At 37.3% G+C, this 22,196-nt stretch overlaps 1 protein-coding gene across 1 annotated transcript; it reads right to left on the bottom strand.

Moving 5' to 3' along the window:
• LOC109822181 lies at positions 15,427-20,201 on the bottom strand. The gene is made up of 5 exons (XM_020388342.1): positions 19,734-20,201; positions 18,081-18,205; positions 16,852-17,438; positions 16,667-16,748; positions 15,427-15,768 (listed from the first exon to the last, which is right to left on the bottom strand). Exons 1-3 carry the CDS (start codon positions 20,128-20,130, stop codon positions 17,235-17,237), a joined length of 726 nt encoding a protein of 241 aa, XP_020243931.1. The 5' UTR covers positions 20,131-20,201; the 3' UTR covers positions 15,427-15,768; positions 16,667-16,748; positions 16,852-17,234.

Raw genomic sequence — 22,196 nt, 5'->3', positions numbered from 1 at the left:
CATATTCGGCACTTATTTATTGTCGACTAAGAGCTTAAGAAGCATTCTCGGTTGCACCTAGGGGTGGCAAACGGGTCGACCCGACCCGACCCGACCCATATAAAATTTGACCCGACCCATATAAGTGTAACCCGACCCGACCCGTTTAATAAATGGGTCAATGTTACCCGACCCAATTATTAAACGGGTTACCCGACCCGACCCATATAACCCGAATAACCCGTTTATCAAGTACAAGACATATCCTAACACACATAACTATTAAAAAATTTTATACATACACAAAAAAACACTTCTTGCAAACTCCTTAGACAAAAACTATCACTACTTACAACATGAAGTTATTTCAAAGACATATTCAGTATTTAAATGTACTTCAACGAATTACAAATATCAACAAACAAAAATACATCGATGCAGCTCTTTAGACACAGAATAAGTTAAACTAAGAACTAGCAACAAAGAATTTAACAAAAGTAAATAAAGAGAATATACACAAGTTTACAACAAAATAGTTAGGAATTTGATTGCCATTATCATAGTCCATTTCCAAATTTACAAAAAAAATGCAATTACAGTTTACAAAAAATTTAATTGTCCCATTTCCTAATTTACAAAAAATGTAATTACAATTTACAAAAAAATTAACCGACCCATCTCCAAATCTCCAAATTTGAGTCAAAAAATTCATTCTCGGAGTGAAGGTGATGCCCTTGGCGGTGGCAAGGACAATGACGGAGTGTGATTCCCAGTTTAGTGCAGTGCGGCTGGATCCTCTGTTGCCTGCAAAGATTGAGAAGAGAATTTTGAAGAAGGGAAAGTGCAAACGTTGCAGAAATGCTTCATAAACTCTTGCTTGATATGTTATGGTAGATAACGGCTGCAAGGTTCCTGGCAATTGTATCTCATGAGGTTGAATGATAAGTAGCGATGAAAGGATCATTCTTTTATAATAATGGAAATCTAATGCATATAATATGTATATGTGGATGTCAATGTAATATATATAGTATAAAGATGTGGATATATTTTATTTGCTAGAAGCACAAGGTGTAAAATCTATGAAGGAAATAAAAAAAAATTAGTAACAATCATTAGTGAAAAACAGAAAGTTAAAGAGTACAGAGCAAATTCAAAAATTGAATCACTGAAACTTCAACATGCATGCACGGATACAACATTACATAGGCATAGGTGCATAATGAACGATTAAATTAGAAATCTACCATTTGTTTGTAAAACAAAAAAATAATATCTAGAATCATGAACTCATCCCTTCATGCAAAAATTTGAAAGGGTGAGGAAGAAAAAGAGCCAGGAATTGGAAGATCGCTTGTTGTTACTGGGTGATGCATGAAAGAAACTACACACTTGCACAAATTAAAAAGAAAAGAAACAATGAAATCAAACCTTGAGTCGCAGATTACACTTGGCTTCTTGTGATGCATTCTTCCTCACCACAATTAATTAGGGACCAACTAGAGACACTTCTGAGTTAACTAGATCTGTAGAATTTTAATTGTACAGTATGAGATGCAGAAAAATACACAATATTACTCAACAAGTGCTATCAGAGCAAGCAGTCAACTGTGTGTGGAAAGTAAACATGGATCTGTACATAGGATTTAGATCACTACAGTATGAGAAATGTAGAAAAATACGTGTTACTTTTAAAAATTGTAATAGTCATAAATAAGTATCTTAGTACATTAGTACCTGAGTGTATCAATAACTTGAGTCAGGTTTATGAGCCGGCTGGAATAAAGTTTTTGCAAAAAGAGAGGATAATGTGGAAAAGAGAGGGGGGATAGAATGATTGAGATAGGTTCATATCTTTATAACGAAGCATTACACAACAATAAGGGTTCATAACATCATGCCGCAAATAAAAAATGAAATAAAAAAATTAGTGAAAAGCAATTTCATCTGCCTACCAAACATAAGTTGCTTGATAGTCAAGCAGAAACATTGAATGACAATGAGGGTTCATAAAACACACAATAAATAGGGGAAAATCCAGAATAGCCATGATTAAATAGATAGAAAATCCCAAAATAGATAGAAAATCCAGAATAGCCATGATTAATAGCCATAATTAACAAGCTTAAGCTTTTTCTTATTCCATAACCACCTAAAACTTAAGAAAGGTAAGTGAGCAAACAGAAAGCAAGCATATACAGAAATCAAGCATATACAAAATAGCCATGATTAAATAGATAGAAAATCCCAAAATTGAAAGAAGACAGGATGAAAAAAACCCCAAAATTGATAGAACGCAAGATCAAAAAGCCCTAGCTAAGAGTGTACCCAAAATCCATAGAACGCAAGATCAAAAAGCCCTAGCTAAGAGTGTACCCAAAATCCAGTGATTAGCTCGATCGGAGAGAGGGAGGAGGAACTATGGCTGCTCGACGGAGAGAGGAGAACTCGAGCGCTCGAGAGGAGAGAGAGGAACTATGGTTCGAGGATCGCTGCCGCTCGCCGATCACTGCCGCTTGCCTCCGCTCGCTGCCGCTCGCCTCCGCCGCTCGCCGCCGCTCGCCGCTCGAGCTTCGTGATGCGATCTAGGGCTTTTCTTTCTCTCTGCGGTTTTTTTTTTCGTTCTCTAGAGCGGCGCATTTATGAGGGAGTGAGGGAACGAAGGGTTGTTACACGGGTCGTGATTTTTGTTATACGGGTCAATAGGTAACCCGAATTGACCCATTTAATAAATGGGTAAATTTGGGTTGACCCTTTTATGACCCGACCCTTATAAATTGACCCATACCCATTATAAACGGGTCGGGTCGGGTCGGGTTGATGGGTCGGGTCATAAATTGCCACCCCTAGTTGCACCTTCTCTTTTCTCGTATACAAACAGTTGCCGGTTAAAGAATAAAGATTAGATAGAGAAAGTGATGTAACAAATGGATATGTATACTCAAATGGTTGTCATGTAGAGTTATCCATAATAGTCCACTTGGGTGCCTGTGTCCCGTATATAGAAAGCATTCACTTTTATTTTATTGCTTATCATCTACAAGAATTAGAAGTTGCAAATCTGGCTTATTGACCTTATTAATTACGTGTTAAGAACGAAGTTATTATTAGAAATATTAGGTAGTAACCTTTATTTGTATTAAAAAAATAGGAAGAAGAAGAAACTAAAGGCTGTAACTAATGCAGTCCCCTTTAGGTTTTTACTACGGCAAAGCTCTGAAGTTAGAGTGATGTTTCAGAGTTATAACTGTACTCTAACATGCCAACGTAGGTTAAGCGTTTTTTTGTTGGTCGAGGTTATGTTGGACTTTTTAACAAAACCATTAATGCATTCGGATTTTTTTATAACAAAACCATTAATTTGGTATTTCTCGAATAAAATAGTTTATTGTATTATGATCTAAAGCCTCTAATATTCATGGTAGTTTGTGAACACAACACAAGTAGTTCTGGACGCTCCACCAATGGTTAAGGGGTGCTCCCATGTAACGAGAGATCCGAGATTGAAGATTAAGTTGTAGCCCATCCATATCACATGTTCATCATTGACAACGTTGTTTTTTGCACGTTGAATTCTATAAAATTGCATGATTGAAAAATGGAAATAATAAATACACATGATTGAAACTAGGAATAAGAAATACGATGGAGGAGGCTTACACTTGAGAAATATATGTTGTGCGTGGCGCGGAAGCGGTCGAATCACATACAATCCAAACAAGAGAGATCACAACCAAATAAATAAGCACAATCACCAAATAACACAAGAGATTTACGTGGTTCGGCAAATTACCTACGTCCACGGGGCAAGAAAGGGGATGGAGTTTTCACTAATAGAGAAAGAGTACAAACTGAGATTACAAATCACTCGAATGAACAAACTATTCTCACCAACAAGCTCTTAATCTCTCCAAACAAAACCCTAAACAAATAGCTCAGAAAATACCTCTTTTCTGTGCTCCAAATATCCCCAATTTTCTTCTCCAAATTCTCTCTTCCAATTGTTCTATATATATAGAAATCCTAAAATCATAAACATACTAGGAATTCTAAACCAAAAGCCAAATCAAATTAGGAATCCTAATAACATATTACCAAAATAGATTAAGAATCCTAATAACCTCATGTTACCAAAATAGATTAGGAATTCGCTATCCAACAATTCTCTACCTCGGCGAAGTTTTCCCAAAACTGAGCCGACATCAATACCAACCAAACGTCTCACTTGTTGCGTCCAATACGAAGTGGAACAAATCCACGACAACGGACTCAATCCACAATAAGTCGAGAACCCAAACGAGAATGCGAACAAACTCCAAATGTCGGTATCAACTCACCAAACCGGCTGCATCATAAATGACTGCCTACGTATCCTCTTGCCCAAGGAATCAAGTCTTCACGTAGTTCACCTAAACGGCCTCCAAAGGCCTCAATCCACTAGAAGAGTTCGCAACCCTTCTCCAACATCACGATCAAGTCTACGGCTGATAGCACCTCCAATGGTCCCAAACTAAAATAATCCAAACATCTCCACCTGTGATGAACCAATGGCCATATCCAGACTACATCTATCAGCTGTACTCGAATCAATCAACCTATCATCTGCATCCAAATCAACACGATTCCGAATCTGTGTCACATCAGCTGGAATCCCAAATGGTACAATATGATCCGGAGTCTCCACCCAACGTGGAGTAGCATCACTCTCCACCCGCTGCGATGTCCCAAAGATCCGATCACCACTCTCCACCTGCCGAGAGTCAAACGTGACATATCTGCTCAGAACAAAGTCAGAAGCCAATAAAACGTGACATATCTGCTCAGAACAAAGTCAGAAGCCAATACCTGATAATCAAACACGTCTCTGAATCCTAAATGTGCTATCGGATCAAATCTCACATCCACGATGTGATCAAGTGTTGGGTAGCCAAACATCCGACGTAACCCAAAATCTGAAGCAGCTCCACCAGATCCCATATCTCTACATGCAGCAGTCGGCAACCTATGACTGAGATGACCCAAATATGTCGAAGCTCCAAAACCAATGCCAATACTCTACATCAAATGCCTATCCTCCTCCAGAAAGGAACAGCTCCCCAAATCTGCAATCTCATCATGTCGCCTTAAAGTTTCCACACCAATAAGTATCTCCTATTGCCGTGAGCTTGGCACAAACGCAAGAAAGAACCCCTATCATAAACAGAACGTCGGGTTACCTTTTTATCAACACACTTCCTCCATCTGTTGCGGGCTTCTAGGACTTCACACCAACGGGACTTGGTTGTAACCCACCAATGCCTAGAGCAATCCTCAACTGCGAAAACCACATACCTATTACCTCCCAATGATGCTCTCGTGGAAGGCCCTCGAATGCCTGAATGAACACCCCTCAGAAGACCCCTCGAATGATGGATAGAAGTGCCAAACTCCACATCGGTCTTCCTTCTCATACCAATGGGTTCACAGGACTTCAAACTGCAGGTCAAAACACTCCTCAATAACCTATATACGGCATTACCAATCAAATAACGCAGCATCAAACAACGTCACAGTCTAGCCGAATCTGATAAAGTCGTCAGCTCCCTATCAATCACCGTGCATCCAAGAAAATAATACAAATTGCTCTTTCTAACGCCCTTCATCACAATCATGGACCCTAATGTGACCTTCAAGCGTGCGTCCATCAAGGTCACCCTATAACCTGCTGTCTCCAAAGCTCCAAGTGAAATGATGTTCATCTTCAATTGCGGAACGAACCTCACATCATCCAACTCTCGCATCATCCCATCACTCATCCTAATCCGAATAGTACCAATACCATCAATAGAGCATGCATGTCCATTACCCATGAGCACGATATCCTCTCTTTCCAACTTCTGAAAGCTGGAGAACCAATCCCTCCTAGGGCAAATGTAGTAAGAAGTACCCGAATCTAACATCCACTTCATAGAGTCGGCATCACAAACTGATGGTAGTACGGATAACGAATAGCCTGAAGAATCCGAATCCGAATTGTTACCACCAGTCTTGACAACATTCACCTCTGAAGCTTGTACAACTTTCTCCTTATTCTTCTCAGCTCGATCTAACTTTGGGCATTCAGCTTTCCAATGTCCATCCTCTTTACAAAAAACATACTGATTCCTACGAATCCCCACGATGTGCACCTCTAGACCGCGACCTTCTGTTTTGGTTTGAACCACGGCCTTGAACTACTAATGCATCTCCCGATGCCTTCTCGGAGGACTCATCAACACTCTTCCTCAACTCATAATTCACCAACGCTGAGGTCACCTCCTTATAGCTTACAGTAGTTTTTCCATTAATCATAGTGAGAATAAAGGTACCATAATCATCATTGGGCAACGAACACAAAAGTAGCATCGCCTTGTCTTTATCCTCAACCATAATATCCACATTGGCCATGTCTGAAAGTAGCTTCGTGAAGTTGTTAACATGCTCCCTAATGGAAACTCCCCTCTTCATCTTGAACTGATAAAACCTCTTCTTCAAGTGAAGCCGATTCTCAATGCTCTTAGTAAGATACTTTTCATTGAGTGTTTCCCACATCTTCTTCTCCGACGTCTCGTTCATCATATCATAAATAAGATCTAGCGTCAAGCATGACCGAATAACTCCACACGTCCTACTATTCATCTTCTTCCAAACCTTTTCTTCCATATCAGTAGGTTTCTCTTGTAACTCAAGAGTCTCTTCCAAGTTTTGAGCGTCCAATGCATCCATCACTTGGTACCTCCACAAACCAAAATTGATCTTGCCATCAAACTTCGGAACATCGATCTTCATGTTATTGATGCTCAAACTATGTATCATTTTCGTAAGAGATGATCCCGTTGTGCTTGCTTCACCCATGTTGTCGATCTAACTCTTCAAATAAGAATCCTTTCAGAGAATCCTTCAAACAAGCCTCAAGCCGAACCCGAAGCTCTGATACCAATTGTTGTGCGCGGCGCGGAAGCGGTCGAATCACACACAATCCAAACAAGAGAGTCACAACCAAATAAACAAGCACAATCACCAAATAACACAAGAGATTTACGTGGTTCGGCAAATTGCCTACGTACACGGGGCAAGAAAGAGGATGGAGTTTTCACTAATAGAGAAAGAGTACAAACTGAGATTACAAATCACTCGAAGGAATAAACTATTCTCACCAACAAGCTCTTAATCTCTCCAAACAAAATCCTAAACAAATAGCTCAGAAAATACCTCTTTTCTGTGCTCCAAATATCCTCAATTTTCTTCTCCAAATTCTCTCTTCCAATTGTTCCATATATATAGAAATCCTAAAATCATAAACATACTAGGAATTCTAAACCAAAAGCTAAATCAAATTAGGAATCCTAATAACATATTACCAAAATAGATTAGGAATCCTAATAACCTCATGTTACCAAAATAGATTAGGAATCCTAATAACCTCATGTTACCAAAATAGATTAGGAATCCTAATAACCTCATGTTACCAAAATAGATTAGGAATCCGCTATCCAACAATATATCAGAACACATCGCAGAGTTGCCCTTGTAATCCTATAAATGATATAATGATATAATGATATGATGCTGGTGAGGGAAAAAAAATTGTAAGTTATTGGAGGAAACTAAAAAGACGAACATAAACATTTGAAAGAAAACCATCAATCATTGGACGAAACTAAGTTAAAGAAGCAACACATACCTTTGGTAGGTGGTGGTAGTGCAGATAATAAGATTGTTAATTATATTCTTTGGTGTGCAGGGTGAGATTACTATGTTAATTCAAAAATTCTTCATTTTGCTGCACTACTTAGGTCATGAGTGTGAACTATTAGCCAATATTTCCCTGATGAAACTTATCATTCTACTGCTAGAAGTTATCCCAAACATGATTGTAACAGACTTCTTGGCTATGTTAAGTTAATGAGTATGCCAAAATAAGTGAAATGGTACGGTAGAATTTAATGTGGTTTTTTTCCCATGTTTGCTATATCCACTCCCAAACAGTAACTTTGGGAGTTGGATTGCCGAAAATGCCTTTTTGGACTTGGCATGGTTTGATTTGGGAGAAGGGCAATTTAGTCCTCACACACCCCCGAAGTTACTGTTTGGGAGTGTGAATAGTTGGACCCCTTTTTTCCATGCTAGTTTTTCCCTTAATCATCTCATTTGGATATTCATTAGTAACATATTTCAAAAACTAAATAAAATAAGAAAAAATGAAGAAGAAACAAGTGTTTATTATTATTATTATTATTATTATGAGTTCACAACAATTTCAAGCCCTTAAGTGAATTATCATATTGCTAGATAATTTTTTGTTATGACGGTGTAAGTTATCTGTTGATAATAGTGCCAGTTGCTATAGAAAAAATAATAATAAGGTGAAACGATAGAGAGAAACTCTCAAATCTAAAGGATTTAAGTTAATATAAAAACATAATAAATTGCCTATAATTTAAGTAAAACTATGAAAAAGAATGAGCATACAGGAACACTTTGCCGATCAAAAAATATCTATGAATTATTCCTTTACTAGTAACTCGTCAAGAGGGTAAAATTGAAACATGATGTGCTTCATAGAACCAAATCAGAAAGCTTAAAATAATTTAAGTAAAACCATGAAAGAGAATGAGCATACAGGAACACTTTGCCGATCAAAAAATATCTATGAATTGAACACAAACGAGATAGAATCATAACTAATAGGTAAAACAAGAACCAAACAATGCAAGACACAGATTTTACGTGGTTCGGCAATGTGCCTACGTCCACGGGGCAAGGAGGAGAGAGATTTCACTAACAGGGATAAAGAGAGTACAAATATGGTTTACAATCACTCAAAATCTCACAAATAAAACCCTCAAACAAGCTCTCAAATCCCTCACAATTTCTCTCTCAAAATCTGCTAAAAAACGTCTCTCACAAATCCTAGAAATGTCATGTTCCTATTTATATCAAATAGGAATCCAAAACCAACTTGGAAAAACCAACCAAGCCCATAACCGCAATCCGGTCGACCAGACATGATGTTTTGGTCGACCGGCCAGAAGATCGAAAGTCTACCCTGTAATCCAACACATCTTCGGTCGACCGCACAGACATGGTCGGTCGACCGGATCACATCTTCGGTCGACCGCACATACATGGTCGGTCGATCAGCCAGAACATGATTATAAGACCCTGTTCCGTGCACGTTTCCGATCGACCGGGCCTAAGCCTACGGTCGACCGGCCAGCACTCAAAATGTCTCCAGCTTCGTTTTTCTAGTACTCTTTCGCCGTTTCTACAAATCTCCACTTCGGTGAAGTTTTTCCAAAAACTGAGCCGACCCCGATACCAATCATCCTACTTGTTGCGTCCAGTACGAAGTGGAGTCAATCCACAACAATGGACTCAATCCACAACAAGTCGAGAACCCAAATGAGAATGTAAATAATCTCCACCATGTCAGTATCAACTCATCAAACTGATTGCCTACGTATCCTCTTACCTAAGGAATCAAGCCTCACGCAGTTCATCTAAATAGCCTCCAAAGACCCTCAACAGCGAAGAATGTTCAACAATTCTAAACAATGACAAAATTTCACTCCAGTGACAACTTTGGTCAATATATCCGCCGAATTGACCTTTGTGTGTATCTTCTCTAATATAATGTCTTCATCATCCAAGACATCTCGTACAAAATAGAACCTGACATCAATGTGCTTTGTTCGGGCATGATACAACTGGTTCTTTACCAAATAGATAGCTGGCATACTATCACACTTTACACTGATGGTATCCTGTGCAATCCCCAAGTCATTCAATAACTCATGCAACCATAAAGCTTCCTTCACAGTTTCAATCAACGGCATATACTTTGCCTCCATAGTAGAAAGAGCCACTTTAGACTAAAGTGTACATCTCTAATACGCCGGTGCTCCTGCTAGTGCAAATACATATCCAGTAGTAGATCGGTTCTTGTCAAGATCCCCAACATAATCCGAATCCACATATCCAACACAATCCTACCCGTTTTTCTCAAATACCAAACTAATATCCATAGTACATTTGATATACCGTAGAATCCACTTCACGGCCTCCCAATGACCCTTCTTGGGGTCGTGCATGTACTTAGACATCATGCTCACGGCCTGTGATAAATCTGGCCTTGTACACACCATAGCATACATCAAGATACCCACCGTACTGGCATATGGAACTTTTAACATGTACTCATAATCCTCAACTGAAACAGATGACATCTTAGCTGAAAGCTTAAAGTGGAGAGCCAATGGAGTACTCACTATCTTGGCATTGCCATCAAAATTAAATTTCTTCAGCATCTTCTACAAGTAGCTCATCTGTGTCAACTTTAACCTCCCCTTCACCCTGTCTCTCTCAATCTCCATACCCAATATATTATTTGCTTCTCCAAGATCCTTCATCTCAAATTCGGATGACATCTCCTTTTTCAACTTTCTAATAGTTGAAGTATTCCTGGAAGTAATGAGCATACCGTCAACATATAATAATAAATAAATATACTCGCCATTCTGTAGCTTGTGCATGTAAACACACGGGTCATATGGGCTCCTCTTATACCCTTGGCCAATCATAAAACTGTCGAATCTCTTGTACAATTATCGCGGCGATTGCTTCAATCCATAAAGAGACTTCTTCAGTTTGCACACCAAATCTTCATTGCCTGCAGCTCTAAACCCCATAGGTTGTGTCATATAGATTTTCTCTTCTAAGTCTCCATGTAGAAAGGTTGTCTTCACATCCATCTGAACCAAATCTAAATCCAGTTGTGCCACCAATGCTAATAGTATCCTTATCGACGAATGCTTCACGACCGGTGAGAATACCTCGTTATAATCTATGCCCTCCAAGCTGGGCATATCCTTTGGTAACCAATCTGGCTTGTACCGAATATTCCCATTAGAAGATCCTTATTTCTTTGCATATACCCACTTGCATCCAATAGCTTTCTTATCCTTCGGTAGCTTTGCAAGTCTCCAAGTGTCGTTCTTCTGAAGAGAGTGCATCTCCTCCTCCATAGCTTCCCTCCACCTGATTGAATCATAGGTTGACTCTGCTTCCTTATATGTAGAAGGAACCAAATCATCAACGACCTCAACTGATAAAGCATATGCAACCATCACTTCATCATATCTAGCTGGCCGACGAATAACCCTTCTTGGTCTATTAGCTGCAATGGACTCCTGAATATGATCATGTCCTTAAGCCCCAATATCCATTGTATCCTCCATCTGTCTATCTGTCATCATGTTTCCTCTCAGTGTCACCTATGTAGGAGCCTCAATGGATACAATGCTATCTAAAGTCTGTGGAGTCACATCAGCCTTCACCTCATGCGATATCCTGCTAGTTTGGCCTTCCTCCATCTGCTGAGGGACTTGAGGCCTTATCATATATGCCTCATCAAAGTGACATCTCTGCTAATAATTATCTTCTTGTCTTGTGGATCCCACAACTTGAAGCCTTTAACTCCATCTCTAAAACCCACAAAGATTGCTTTTCTAGCCCTCGGATTTAATTTTTCATCATTCACATGATAGTAAGCTGGACACCTGAAAATCTGAAGTAACTCATAATCACTAGCCACCGATCCGGACCATAGCTCCATAGGAGTCTTTCCATGTATCACAGTGCACGACAACCTATTCACGAGATGACTTGCATAAACCAACGCCTCGGCCCAAAAGGATCTAGCCAATCCACTCTGTGAGAGCATACAACGCACCTTCTCCAGCAATGTACGGTTCAATCTCTCGGTCACCCCGTTTTGTTCCGATGTCTCCCTAACTGTGAAGTATCACCTAATACCGTGATCCCGCTAAACTATAGAAATGGATCACTCTTGTACTCACCATCATTTCTGCCTGTCTGCAACTTCAATTTCTTCTTCCACTCCACAAATATATCCAGGACCTCATGTTTATGCTTTATAGGGTATACCTAATCCTTTCTGGAATAATCATCAATAAAAGTGATAAAATAATTAGCCCCACCAAGCGATGTGTGTTTGGAATGACCCCAAATATCTATGTGAATGTAATCCAATATACCTTGGGTGTTGTGAATTGTGGTGTCAAATTTCACTTTTGTATTTTTCCTAAGTACACAATGCTCACACAACTCTATCTTGCAGGTCTTTGCACCTTTCAACAGCCCCTGTTTCGCCAATATCTGCAGGGACTTATCATCAGTGTGTCCCAATCTCATATGCCATAAGCTGGTAATATCCTCCTCTGTGATAATTAAAGCTACCAAACCTCCTGTTACTGTCATTCCCTTCAAGTAGTAAATGTTGTTTTCCCTGACACCTCTCATCACCACCATAGACACCTTTGTGACCTTCAGAGTTGTATTCTCCAAGATCACCCTATAGCCTGCTGCCTCCAAAGTTCTAAGTAAAATGATATTCTTTGTTAACTGCGGAACGAATCTCACTTCCTTCAGCTCCCTAGTGACCCCGTCACACATCTTGATTCGAACTGTTCCAATACCATCAATATGGCATACATGATTATTACCCATAACCACGACATCCCCTCTTTCCAACTTCTCAAAGCTGGAGAACCAATCCCTCCTAGGGTAAATATGATATGTTGCACCCGAATCCAACATCCACTTCGTAGAGTCGACATAGCAAACTGACGATTGTGCTGGACATGAGTAGCCCGAAGAATCTAAATTTGAATTGTCGCCACTAGCTTTGGCAACATTCACCTATGAAGTTTGTACGACTTTCCCCTTATTCTTCCCTGCTCGATCTTTTAACTTTGGGCATTCCTTTTTCCAATGTCCATCTTATTTGCAAAAGAAAGCACATTGATTCCTACCAACACTTTTATGGCCACCTCTCTACTTCGACTTTGAGCGATTGAATGGACGACGTTTTGGACTACGGCCTCTCACTGCCAATGCATCTCTCGATGCCTTCTCGGAGGGTTCACTATCACTCTTCCTCAACTCATAATTCACCAATATTGATGTCACCTTCTTGTGGTTGACAGTGGTTCTATCATTGATCATAGTAAGGACAAAAGTACCATAATCATCCTCTGACAACGAACACAATAACAACATTGCCTTGTCTTCACCCTTTATCATGATATCCATATTAGCCATATCTGACAGCAACTTTGTAAAGTTATTGACATGCTCTCTAATGGAAACTCCCCTCTTCATCTTGAATTGATAAAACATTTTCTTCAAATGAAGCTGATTCTCAATGCTCTTCGTCAAGTGCTTGTCATTGAGTGTTTCCCACAATCGTTTCACCAACGTCTTGTTCATTACATCATAGATCAAATCCGGCGTCAAGCATGACCTAATAACCTCACATGCTTTGCTGTTAACCTTCTTCCAAACCTTCTCCTCCATATCAGCGGGTTTCTCTTGTAATTCAAAAGTCTCCTCCAAATTCTGAGCATCCAACGCATCCATCACCTGACACCTCCACAAACCGAAGTTTATCTTGCCATCAAACTTTTGAACATCAATTTTAGTGTTATTGATGCTCAAAGCCTGTATCGCCTTCGAAAGAGACGATCCCGATATACTTGCTTCACCCATGTTGATAACCTGATCTCTTCAAACAAGAATTCTGCAGAGAATCCTACAAACGAACCCCAAGCCAAAACCCGAAGCTCTGATACCACTTGTTGTGCGCAGCAGAACCAAAAAAGCACGAACACAAACGAGATAGAATCACAACCAATAGGTAAAACAAGAACCAAACAATGCATGACTAGATTTTACGTGGTTCGGCAATGTGCCTACGTCCACGGGGCAAGGAGGGGAGAGATTTCACTAATATGGAGAAAGAGAGTACAAACAGGTTTACTATCACACAAAATCTCACAAATAAAACTCTCAAACAAGCTCTCAAATCCCTCACAATTTCTCTCTCAAAGTCTGCTAAAAACGTCTCACACGAACCCTAGAAATGTCATGTTCCTATTTATATCAAATAGGAATTCAAAACCAACTGGAAAAAACCAATCAGGCCCATAACCGCAATCCGGACGATCGGACATGATGTTTCGGTCGACCGACCAAAAGATCGAAATTCTACCATGTAATCCAGCACATCTTCGGTTGACCGCACAGACATGGATGGTCGACCGGATCACATCTTTGGTCGACCGCACATACATGGTCGGTCGACCGGCTAGAACATGATTATAAGACCCTGTTCCGTGCACGTTTCCGGTTGACCGGACCTAAGCCCACGGTCGACCAGCCAGCACTCAAAATGTCTCCATCTTCGTTTTTCCTGTACTTTTTCGCCGTTTTCGCCGTTTCTACACCTATAACCTATTTTTGAAATTAAAAATTTACAACTACATTTCAGTTGTAATTTACAACATAGTAAACAACCTCTAAGTGCAATTTACTGCATACTCTTCATCTCCACATTAATAAATGATGAAGGGGGCATTCATTAGGGTCTTAGTGATTCCGTTGGAACCAAGGACCAACTAAGAACTAAAAGCCCGTGGCTCAATTGGACAAGTTAACAATTATTGGGCTAACTTGGACCTATATTGTAGCTCTTCTCCTTTGCTTTCACGTTTAGTGCACAGTTTCAGCCATAATTTTAATTTTGCAGGTTGAGTGAGAATTTGGGCAATGTCGCATTCTCCTTCTTCACGTATGTCTACACTTCCTTAGAGATCTCTTTCTCCTTCATCTACGCTATGTAATACTTATTATTGGTTGGAAAGTGATGGTCTCTTTTGAGAAATTGTGGAGGAAGAGTTTGAGAAGCATATCCCTATTTGTATCTTCCTTTTTCTTATACTATTAGTCGTTAGTTAAAGCATAAGTCTATAAAAGAAGGGGATGCAACAAATTGATATGCATACATTACTCAAATGGGTGCATGAATAGGATATTGCACAGCAGTGCTCCTTTGTATTTTATTTACCATATTTGCAAGCACCTATGTTTGCTTAAAAGATAGCCATTTGCACTTTAATACCCCGAAAGCTTCACCCTTTCCGCACTTTGTTATCCTGAAGTTTCTTTTTAATAATTTGATACCCCGGAATTTCAAATTGATACAAACCCCATCTTTGCTCCTCACTTTCCCCAAACACCAAAAAAAAAAAAGGTTAAGAAAATTGGTTTCATATTCACTCTTCTTTGTTGATATTCTTGAGCAACATTAATTAAAGATTTTTTTTTTCCCTGTTTGGGGTTTTCAAATTGTCGAAATAGAACCTCAGCTGTCGAAGTTAAAAAAGATTATAAACTTTGGGGGTGCAATGCAAATAACCCTAAAAGATACAAAGCTTGCATCTTCTCTTTTCTCTTGGTCAACATTATGTTCATCATGTTCTCTATTCTCCAGATGCTAATCAGATAGGGCCATGAACAAGCAGTGCCAAATTTAGATTCAATTTACTAATTAGCTAATTTAGCTTGCTCGGAAATCTTTCTGAACTTATTCATATGCTTCTCTTAAATACAAATATATGCATTTTTCAATCAAGCATGTTTGTTAATATTATTCCAAGCATACATTAATTTAAACTGATTTATTCACACTGGTCTTATAAATGTACACAATACGTGGGACATGACTTAAGCTAGGAATATCTCCAGTGTATGGGGATCTATTATTCTCCCAAGATTTTCTCTTCATGAAATGCATTTGCAAAAAGAATGTCAATGGTTCATTGGTTCTCTCATTTACTTCCCTATCAGTTTTCGATGACTGCACAAATTTCAATAGATTTGAGGTTTCAGATTCACCGAATGAATTCCCTGCAAATAGTACAATGATAATGTATATCAAAACACTAGCAAAGGAAATGAATGTTGTTTAAGTTTTCTAAAAAGCTTTGCAATAGTGTGTTCAATGTCCTTTATAAACAAGATATCAATCATTATATAATTTTCTTAAAACATCACCCCCCCTTCTCAGTTTGCAGGTATATGAAATAGCATTGTTGAACTAATGATTATCTATAAGTGAAATCTCCTAAAATCAACCTAAATAATTTCAAATCGTTGAGAACAGGCTTAGTTTAGATGCAGTAATGCTTTGAATTTTCTTGTCTTTTATTTTCATATTTTTCACTCAGAATAATGTATACGGAAAAGATCAACATAGAGAACTTGATCTGAAGGGTTCAGGTACATTTGCCCTTAGGAGTACAAATACTCAGAGGCCTACCATGTTTGGATGTTAGTAAGTAGCCACTCCTTCTATATCTTCTCGATTTCCTTTTATCTTTTCTAGCTTTTTTTGATTTTTTCAATGTCCTATAATCTTTCCTAGCTTGTTTATCATATTAGGTTACTCAATGAATTGGAAGGTAGACCCGTTATTTTGAGTTTTGATGAATGATTTACAAGTTCGCAGCGTTTTGTAAACAAACTCGGATATTAGCTCGTATGTCCAAATATGATCATGTATCATATGGCTAGAAAATCAACCCAAGTTAGTTTGTGTGCACATGTTACTTAAGCACACAGAACCACTACAGTTGGTTTTTTCGTCATTACCTTGTGATAGTAAGATAACTAGATTCAAATCATCTGGCACTAACGAAGTTTATAATCAACAGCAGACACCAAAATTTCCAACAAGCCTAAACCCTTCGTCTGCAGTTATAGACAAACGAAATAAACATGAACAAAGAGAGATGATGAAACTCACAGGTGTTCGAACTCTGAGACCGTAAATGTTGGTAACGGCAGCTGCATGTGTAAGCCATCTGAACTTCGGAATCACCCTCAATCTAATTATCAGAGAAAAAAGAAGATGGACTGAAATTAATGCGGAATAACTATAAAGGAGAAGAAATAAGCTAGGAAATATTCTCTGACTTGTACCATACTTACTTTGTACTCCTTTCGAAAGCTGGAGAAATATTAAGCTTTGGGGTTCTATGATTTGCAAATTTTAGAGTCGACAACACATTCATGTCCATTATTTCAAGCCAAACACTTCTTTCCAACAAAAACATATTCTTCATCTTTCGTAGTCATCTGTACAACAAATTTCGAATGCACAAAAAACTGCAGACAACGTTCCCATTCTCCAAGAGTCAACTTTGTAATACAGATCAGGGCCTAACTGACCCAAAAACGAATCGAAAATTATATCTACATTCTTCTCTAAAAGCCAATGTCAATCTCGTCAAGAAAACTCGAAAATTACCACTCTATACAAAGTCGATCTCATTATAGCACCTACCTTTCTAATCCCAAATATCCAAGACGTTTCATAAATCTTTCCAGATTTTGTATTCAGTAGTTGAGCTGATATTGATCACAGAGTCCTGACATCCCAACAAGAAAGTAGTCTTGATATGATCCACATTAATCAAAGCATGTGCAGTTCCAGCAGGACTCACAGCAACAGCAACCTCATCTGCACCAACGATCACTTCAGCATAACCCTTGCCTTCCATACTAGGATTCTCGAGCTGTGTATACATGAAATTTTTCATTAAAAGATGAAAGTTAGATTGCCACTTACAAATTTCAAAAGAACAATAGGTTAAATATCACTTAAGTACCTATAGTTTGCATGACTCGTACTTACCTACCATGCCTTCTTTCCTTTGACATTTAAGTACCCTATTGTTTTTTGAACTAGCACATGACTACCTTCTGTTAGCTAAACATTGGAATATTACTGTTGAACATTGAAATATTCCCCATAAAGTTTCCATGTGATCTGCACATGATAAAAATTGATCAATTATACCCCTAAAGTTGGTAGTTTCAACTAATAACCCATCTTCAACCTTATTTACTCAGTTTTCCTTAAAAGTTACGCTTTACTCCCGCTTTTCGTTGATTTAACTAAGTTTACGGATATAATTAACCAAATTTTATTATGTGCAAGTCACATGGAAATTTTTAGGAGAATATTCTAATAATTTATGGGAATATTCCAACATTTAATTGTCGTAAGTAGAAAGTCACTGGAGCATACAGCTTTAAAAAAAAGGGTATTTAAATGAGAAGAAAAAGAAAAGATAGCGTATATAAGTACAAAGTCATAAAAACTATAAGGTATTTAAGTGTTATTTAAGCAGAAAGATATTGTCACAGTAAAATACTCTGAACTTTGTCTCAGCACCCCAAATGACAAATGTCTCGTTGCAAGTATGATGCCGGTGATTTCCCCTCATTTTTCCTGGTCGAATCTCGCCTACATGAACTGAAGCACAAAATCTTGCTCCCCCTGTTACAAGTTATTTAGCAATAGATTGATTCAATCATGTCGGGACATAAAATTATAATAATCATACAGTAGGTTATAGAAAAGTGTATTATCAATTCCTAATTGGATATTAGCCATTTCATATAATAGAAGATGCTGGAGAACTAGGCATTGGCTTGTTATGCGGTATGCGGTATTCGTGAAATACAGTAAAAATATACTTTATTCATTTCTGGTCATAGGCTATTGGATCTCAATAAAATATCTTAAAATAAAGGGGCAAAGAACCTAATAAAAATAGAAGGGTGAAATTCCTAACAACTAATATTCATATTTCCAGTTCATTGTCCAGTTAATAGTATTGTGTTCATTCCACTTGCATAGCATACAATTCATGTTGTCCATCTCCATTGATGCAAAGAAAAAATGCGAATCAGTGTTGAATCCCATGGGTGAGGATTAGTGTTTTACTGAAGGCAATAAGCATTCTTGGTAAGAATTTTAAGAAATGAAAATGAAATTAGTAAAGAAAGAAATCCTCATTTATAAAAGAGAGATCATTTTATGCTTTTTTTATTCTTGTGCTAATTCATGCCTTCCCCATTCTTTCTTCTGGTGTTGTATAAAACATGGGTCATGACTAAATCATTTCAATTCCACAAATTAACAAAAACTCAGTTCCTATGGAAGACTCGCTATGAATCCATTTCTCTAGCATTATTACGAAGAAAACCTTGTCAAAAAGACTCAAAACCATCAAGAGATGATCATAATGTAGCTGTACTAATATACAAATGATATTTGAAAACAAGCATTCCATCAAACACCACTAACCATAACATGATTAAGATCTGAGTTCTCTACAAATTTTACTAAATTAGGTATATCACCTTAATCAATTCAATTCATCAACGTAACTAAAAAACCTAAAAACACCCAAATCCTCAATAACCCACTATGAATCCCATGATCTAGCGCCAAGCTGACAGGGTCAACCAGAAACCCTCTCCTACCTTTGCAATCCCAGAAGGGGTCTCTACAACGCTAAACCTCGCCAAATTAGCAGCCACGTCAAAATTGCTACTCAATTTTTGCTGAAATTGACAATAATCCAATTCTTCAAATAACTTACATCCAATGACCCATGAATCACATTATCTAGTTCTTATGAAACTATAATGTACTTACTGCAATATACAAAACATACAAAATGATTGTGAAATGAGCTTCTATTAAAGGTTCTCTAAAACTTTCACCAAATTAACAAATTCTGATCACATGGGTCATATATAAATCACTTCAATTCATCACAACAACAAAAACCCAGTTCTCAAAAATATAATATAGTTTGTCTGACTTGAAAAAAAAAAGCAACTGTACTTAGTCTAAGACTCTAATATACAAAATTATAGCAGATGACCCTGAACTTCTATTAAACTTTTGGGTTCTCTAAAAATTTTACCGAATTAACAAATTCTATCACATGGGTCGTATCCAAATCACTTCAATTCATCAAAACAACAAAAAAACCAGTTCTCAAAAAACTCACCGTGAATCCCATTCTCCAGCGCCAAGCTAACAGGATCAACCAGCCAACCTCTCTTATCCTTCGCAATCCCAGAAGGGATCTCCACAGCATTAAACCTCACCAAATTAGCATCCAAATCCAAACTCCTACTCAATCTCGAATCCCGAAACTGAGAAGATGAAGAATACGACGGAGTCTGAGGAGGCCGCTGAAGTCTAAGAGAGAGCCAAGTGAGGAGAACGAAGATTGAGAGGAGAAAAGGGAAGGCTTGGGGTCTCTTGAGGAAGAGAGAGACTGAAGTGAGGATTGATGAGGTTTGGGGTTGATCAGAGGAGGAGGAGGAGGAGGAGAGAGGGAGGAGAGGGGGGTTTGGGCTTTGGGGTTGAGATTGTAGACCTTGTCTTCTAGGGTTTGCCATGCTTTTCCCCCCCAATGAGTATTGGGGTTTTTTGATTGATTTGCTGGCTGAGTCGATGATTCTCTTGAAGGTGGAGATTTGCAGGAAAAGGCAGGTTTATTCTGTATTTCAAGAATATTTGAAGAAAAATATATGATATAACCACTAAACTTAAAATAATAATAATAACTAGGTGAAATGCACTTGCACATGGTCAAATATCATAATTATTTATTTTAAGTTTATTTATTTACTATAACATTGTTGCATAAAACTTTATAATTAGCATGATATATAATATTTTTTGGATATTTCCATGTGTGATTTTAACAATTTGTCTTCTAGAGAAATAGTGATGTTTAAACCCTTAAAATATTAATGATTTAAGATTAATTAATATTTTGAATGTATAATTTCAAAATATTAATGATGTAAGGGACCAATATGGAAAAGTCTATCTTTATTAATGAAAAAAGTAAATTCTTGAATTCATCACAGAAAAATGGTAGGTTTTATCTAGTTAAGGATTTCGTTCAGTTATAAAACAAATCACTTCCACATGTTATTTACTTCCACCTATTGTTTATCTGGCAATCGAGTATTATAGATATTCAAGAACTTTTTTTCTAGAATTTTCTAAGTTAGAATGTGCAAATTCAATCAAGAAAGAAAATATAAATTATGTGATTAATTTCAAAATCAGATGTTGTACTCTTTTTACATCTTCCCAACTACTAATTGCTCTGTCAAAACGATTACTCTCTAGTTTTAGAAAATCATAAAATATAGTTTAAAAATGATTTATACATATTATGCACTCATCTTGATTGTATTTTAACAAAATAATTCATATTTATCCAATGTCAAACAACATCCAAAAGTTTAGCTTAAAGACTTAGAATAATACAATATCTGCAATAATATTCATATCCAAGTTATGATCTCCATAAACTTATAAGAAGGTGAGCAATATAAAATGACAACTTAATTTATTTTGTCAAATAAATTATTACAAATCATGAAAGACAAGGGGAATCAAAAGGATCATATACACATCCCAAATAAATATTAATTTACTTTTAGAGCTTCTTATAACAAAAGAATTTCAGAGTTGATGTGTAGGACAAACTTAAGGACAAATAACCTAAACCAGTTCATTGAGTGATAAACTTACTATAAACTCTACTATTATAAAATTAATGTCACACGTATCTTAATTTGTACTTTAGTTTAAAGGTTAATTTTAGAAAACTCTCCCTCAACTATGGGGGCATGTCAATCCCCCCCCCCCCCCCCCCCCTTAAACCTAACCTCTCAAAACTAATATCATTGAGTCTTATCTATTATGTGACAAGTATTTACTTGAAACGACCAAAATATCAATCAATCATAAAAGAATTACCTTGATTTTAGTCATATGAAGAAAAAGAGGTGATATAGAGGGAAAAAAAATTATAAATTGGTTGTGGTCATTTTATTTTTGGTTAAGAATTTCTTTTTAATTAAAATTACTTTCTTCAAGAGGATATTTTATTCAAATCACATACTGAAGTAACTATGTTAAGGAGGTTTGTTGATAGAAGTGTTAAAGATTAGTGGTGTTTTTATGAGACACGCTATAGTTGAGAGATGTTGTCTAAAAACTGCACCAAAATTAATAGGGTTTATCTATAACACCCCCCATAATAAGGGGGTTTTGTCAAACTGTATCAATTGAGTGAGTTTTTTTAAGACAATCCTCATAGTTGGGAGGGTTTTAAAAAATTAACTCTTCTTTTAAATACGATTTATTTATAATTTGTCCCTCAAAATTTTTATAATTTAATATTAGTCCCAAAAATTATGAGCAATTTCAAAAATTTGAGGGAATAATATGGAATTATTGGATACTTAAAATCAAGGAACTAATATCTAAATAACATTTACATATTTGCTCTTATAGGCATTCTATTAAATATCGGCCAATATATTGCTATATCGATCAATATATCGGGTTAAAGACTTTATCTTGGTAATATTTTTATATTGTTTTATTTTGCTTGGTGTTTTTTTTTTTGATATATCCACCGTCATTAAAAATATTGCCA

This window comes from Asparagus officinalis, chromosome 8, assembly GCF_001876935.1.
Source record: "Asparagus officinalis chromosome 8, Aspof.V1, whole genome shotgun sequence".
NCBI classification, from domain to species: Eukaryota; Viridiplantae; Streptophyta; class Magnoliopsida; order Asparagales; family Asparagaceae; genus Asparagus; species Asparagus officinalis.
The sequence above is the reverse complement of the archived record's forward strand: the minus strand, read 5'-3'. Positions and strand labels throughout refer to the sequence as shown.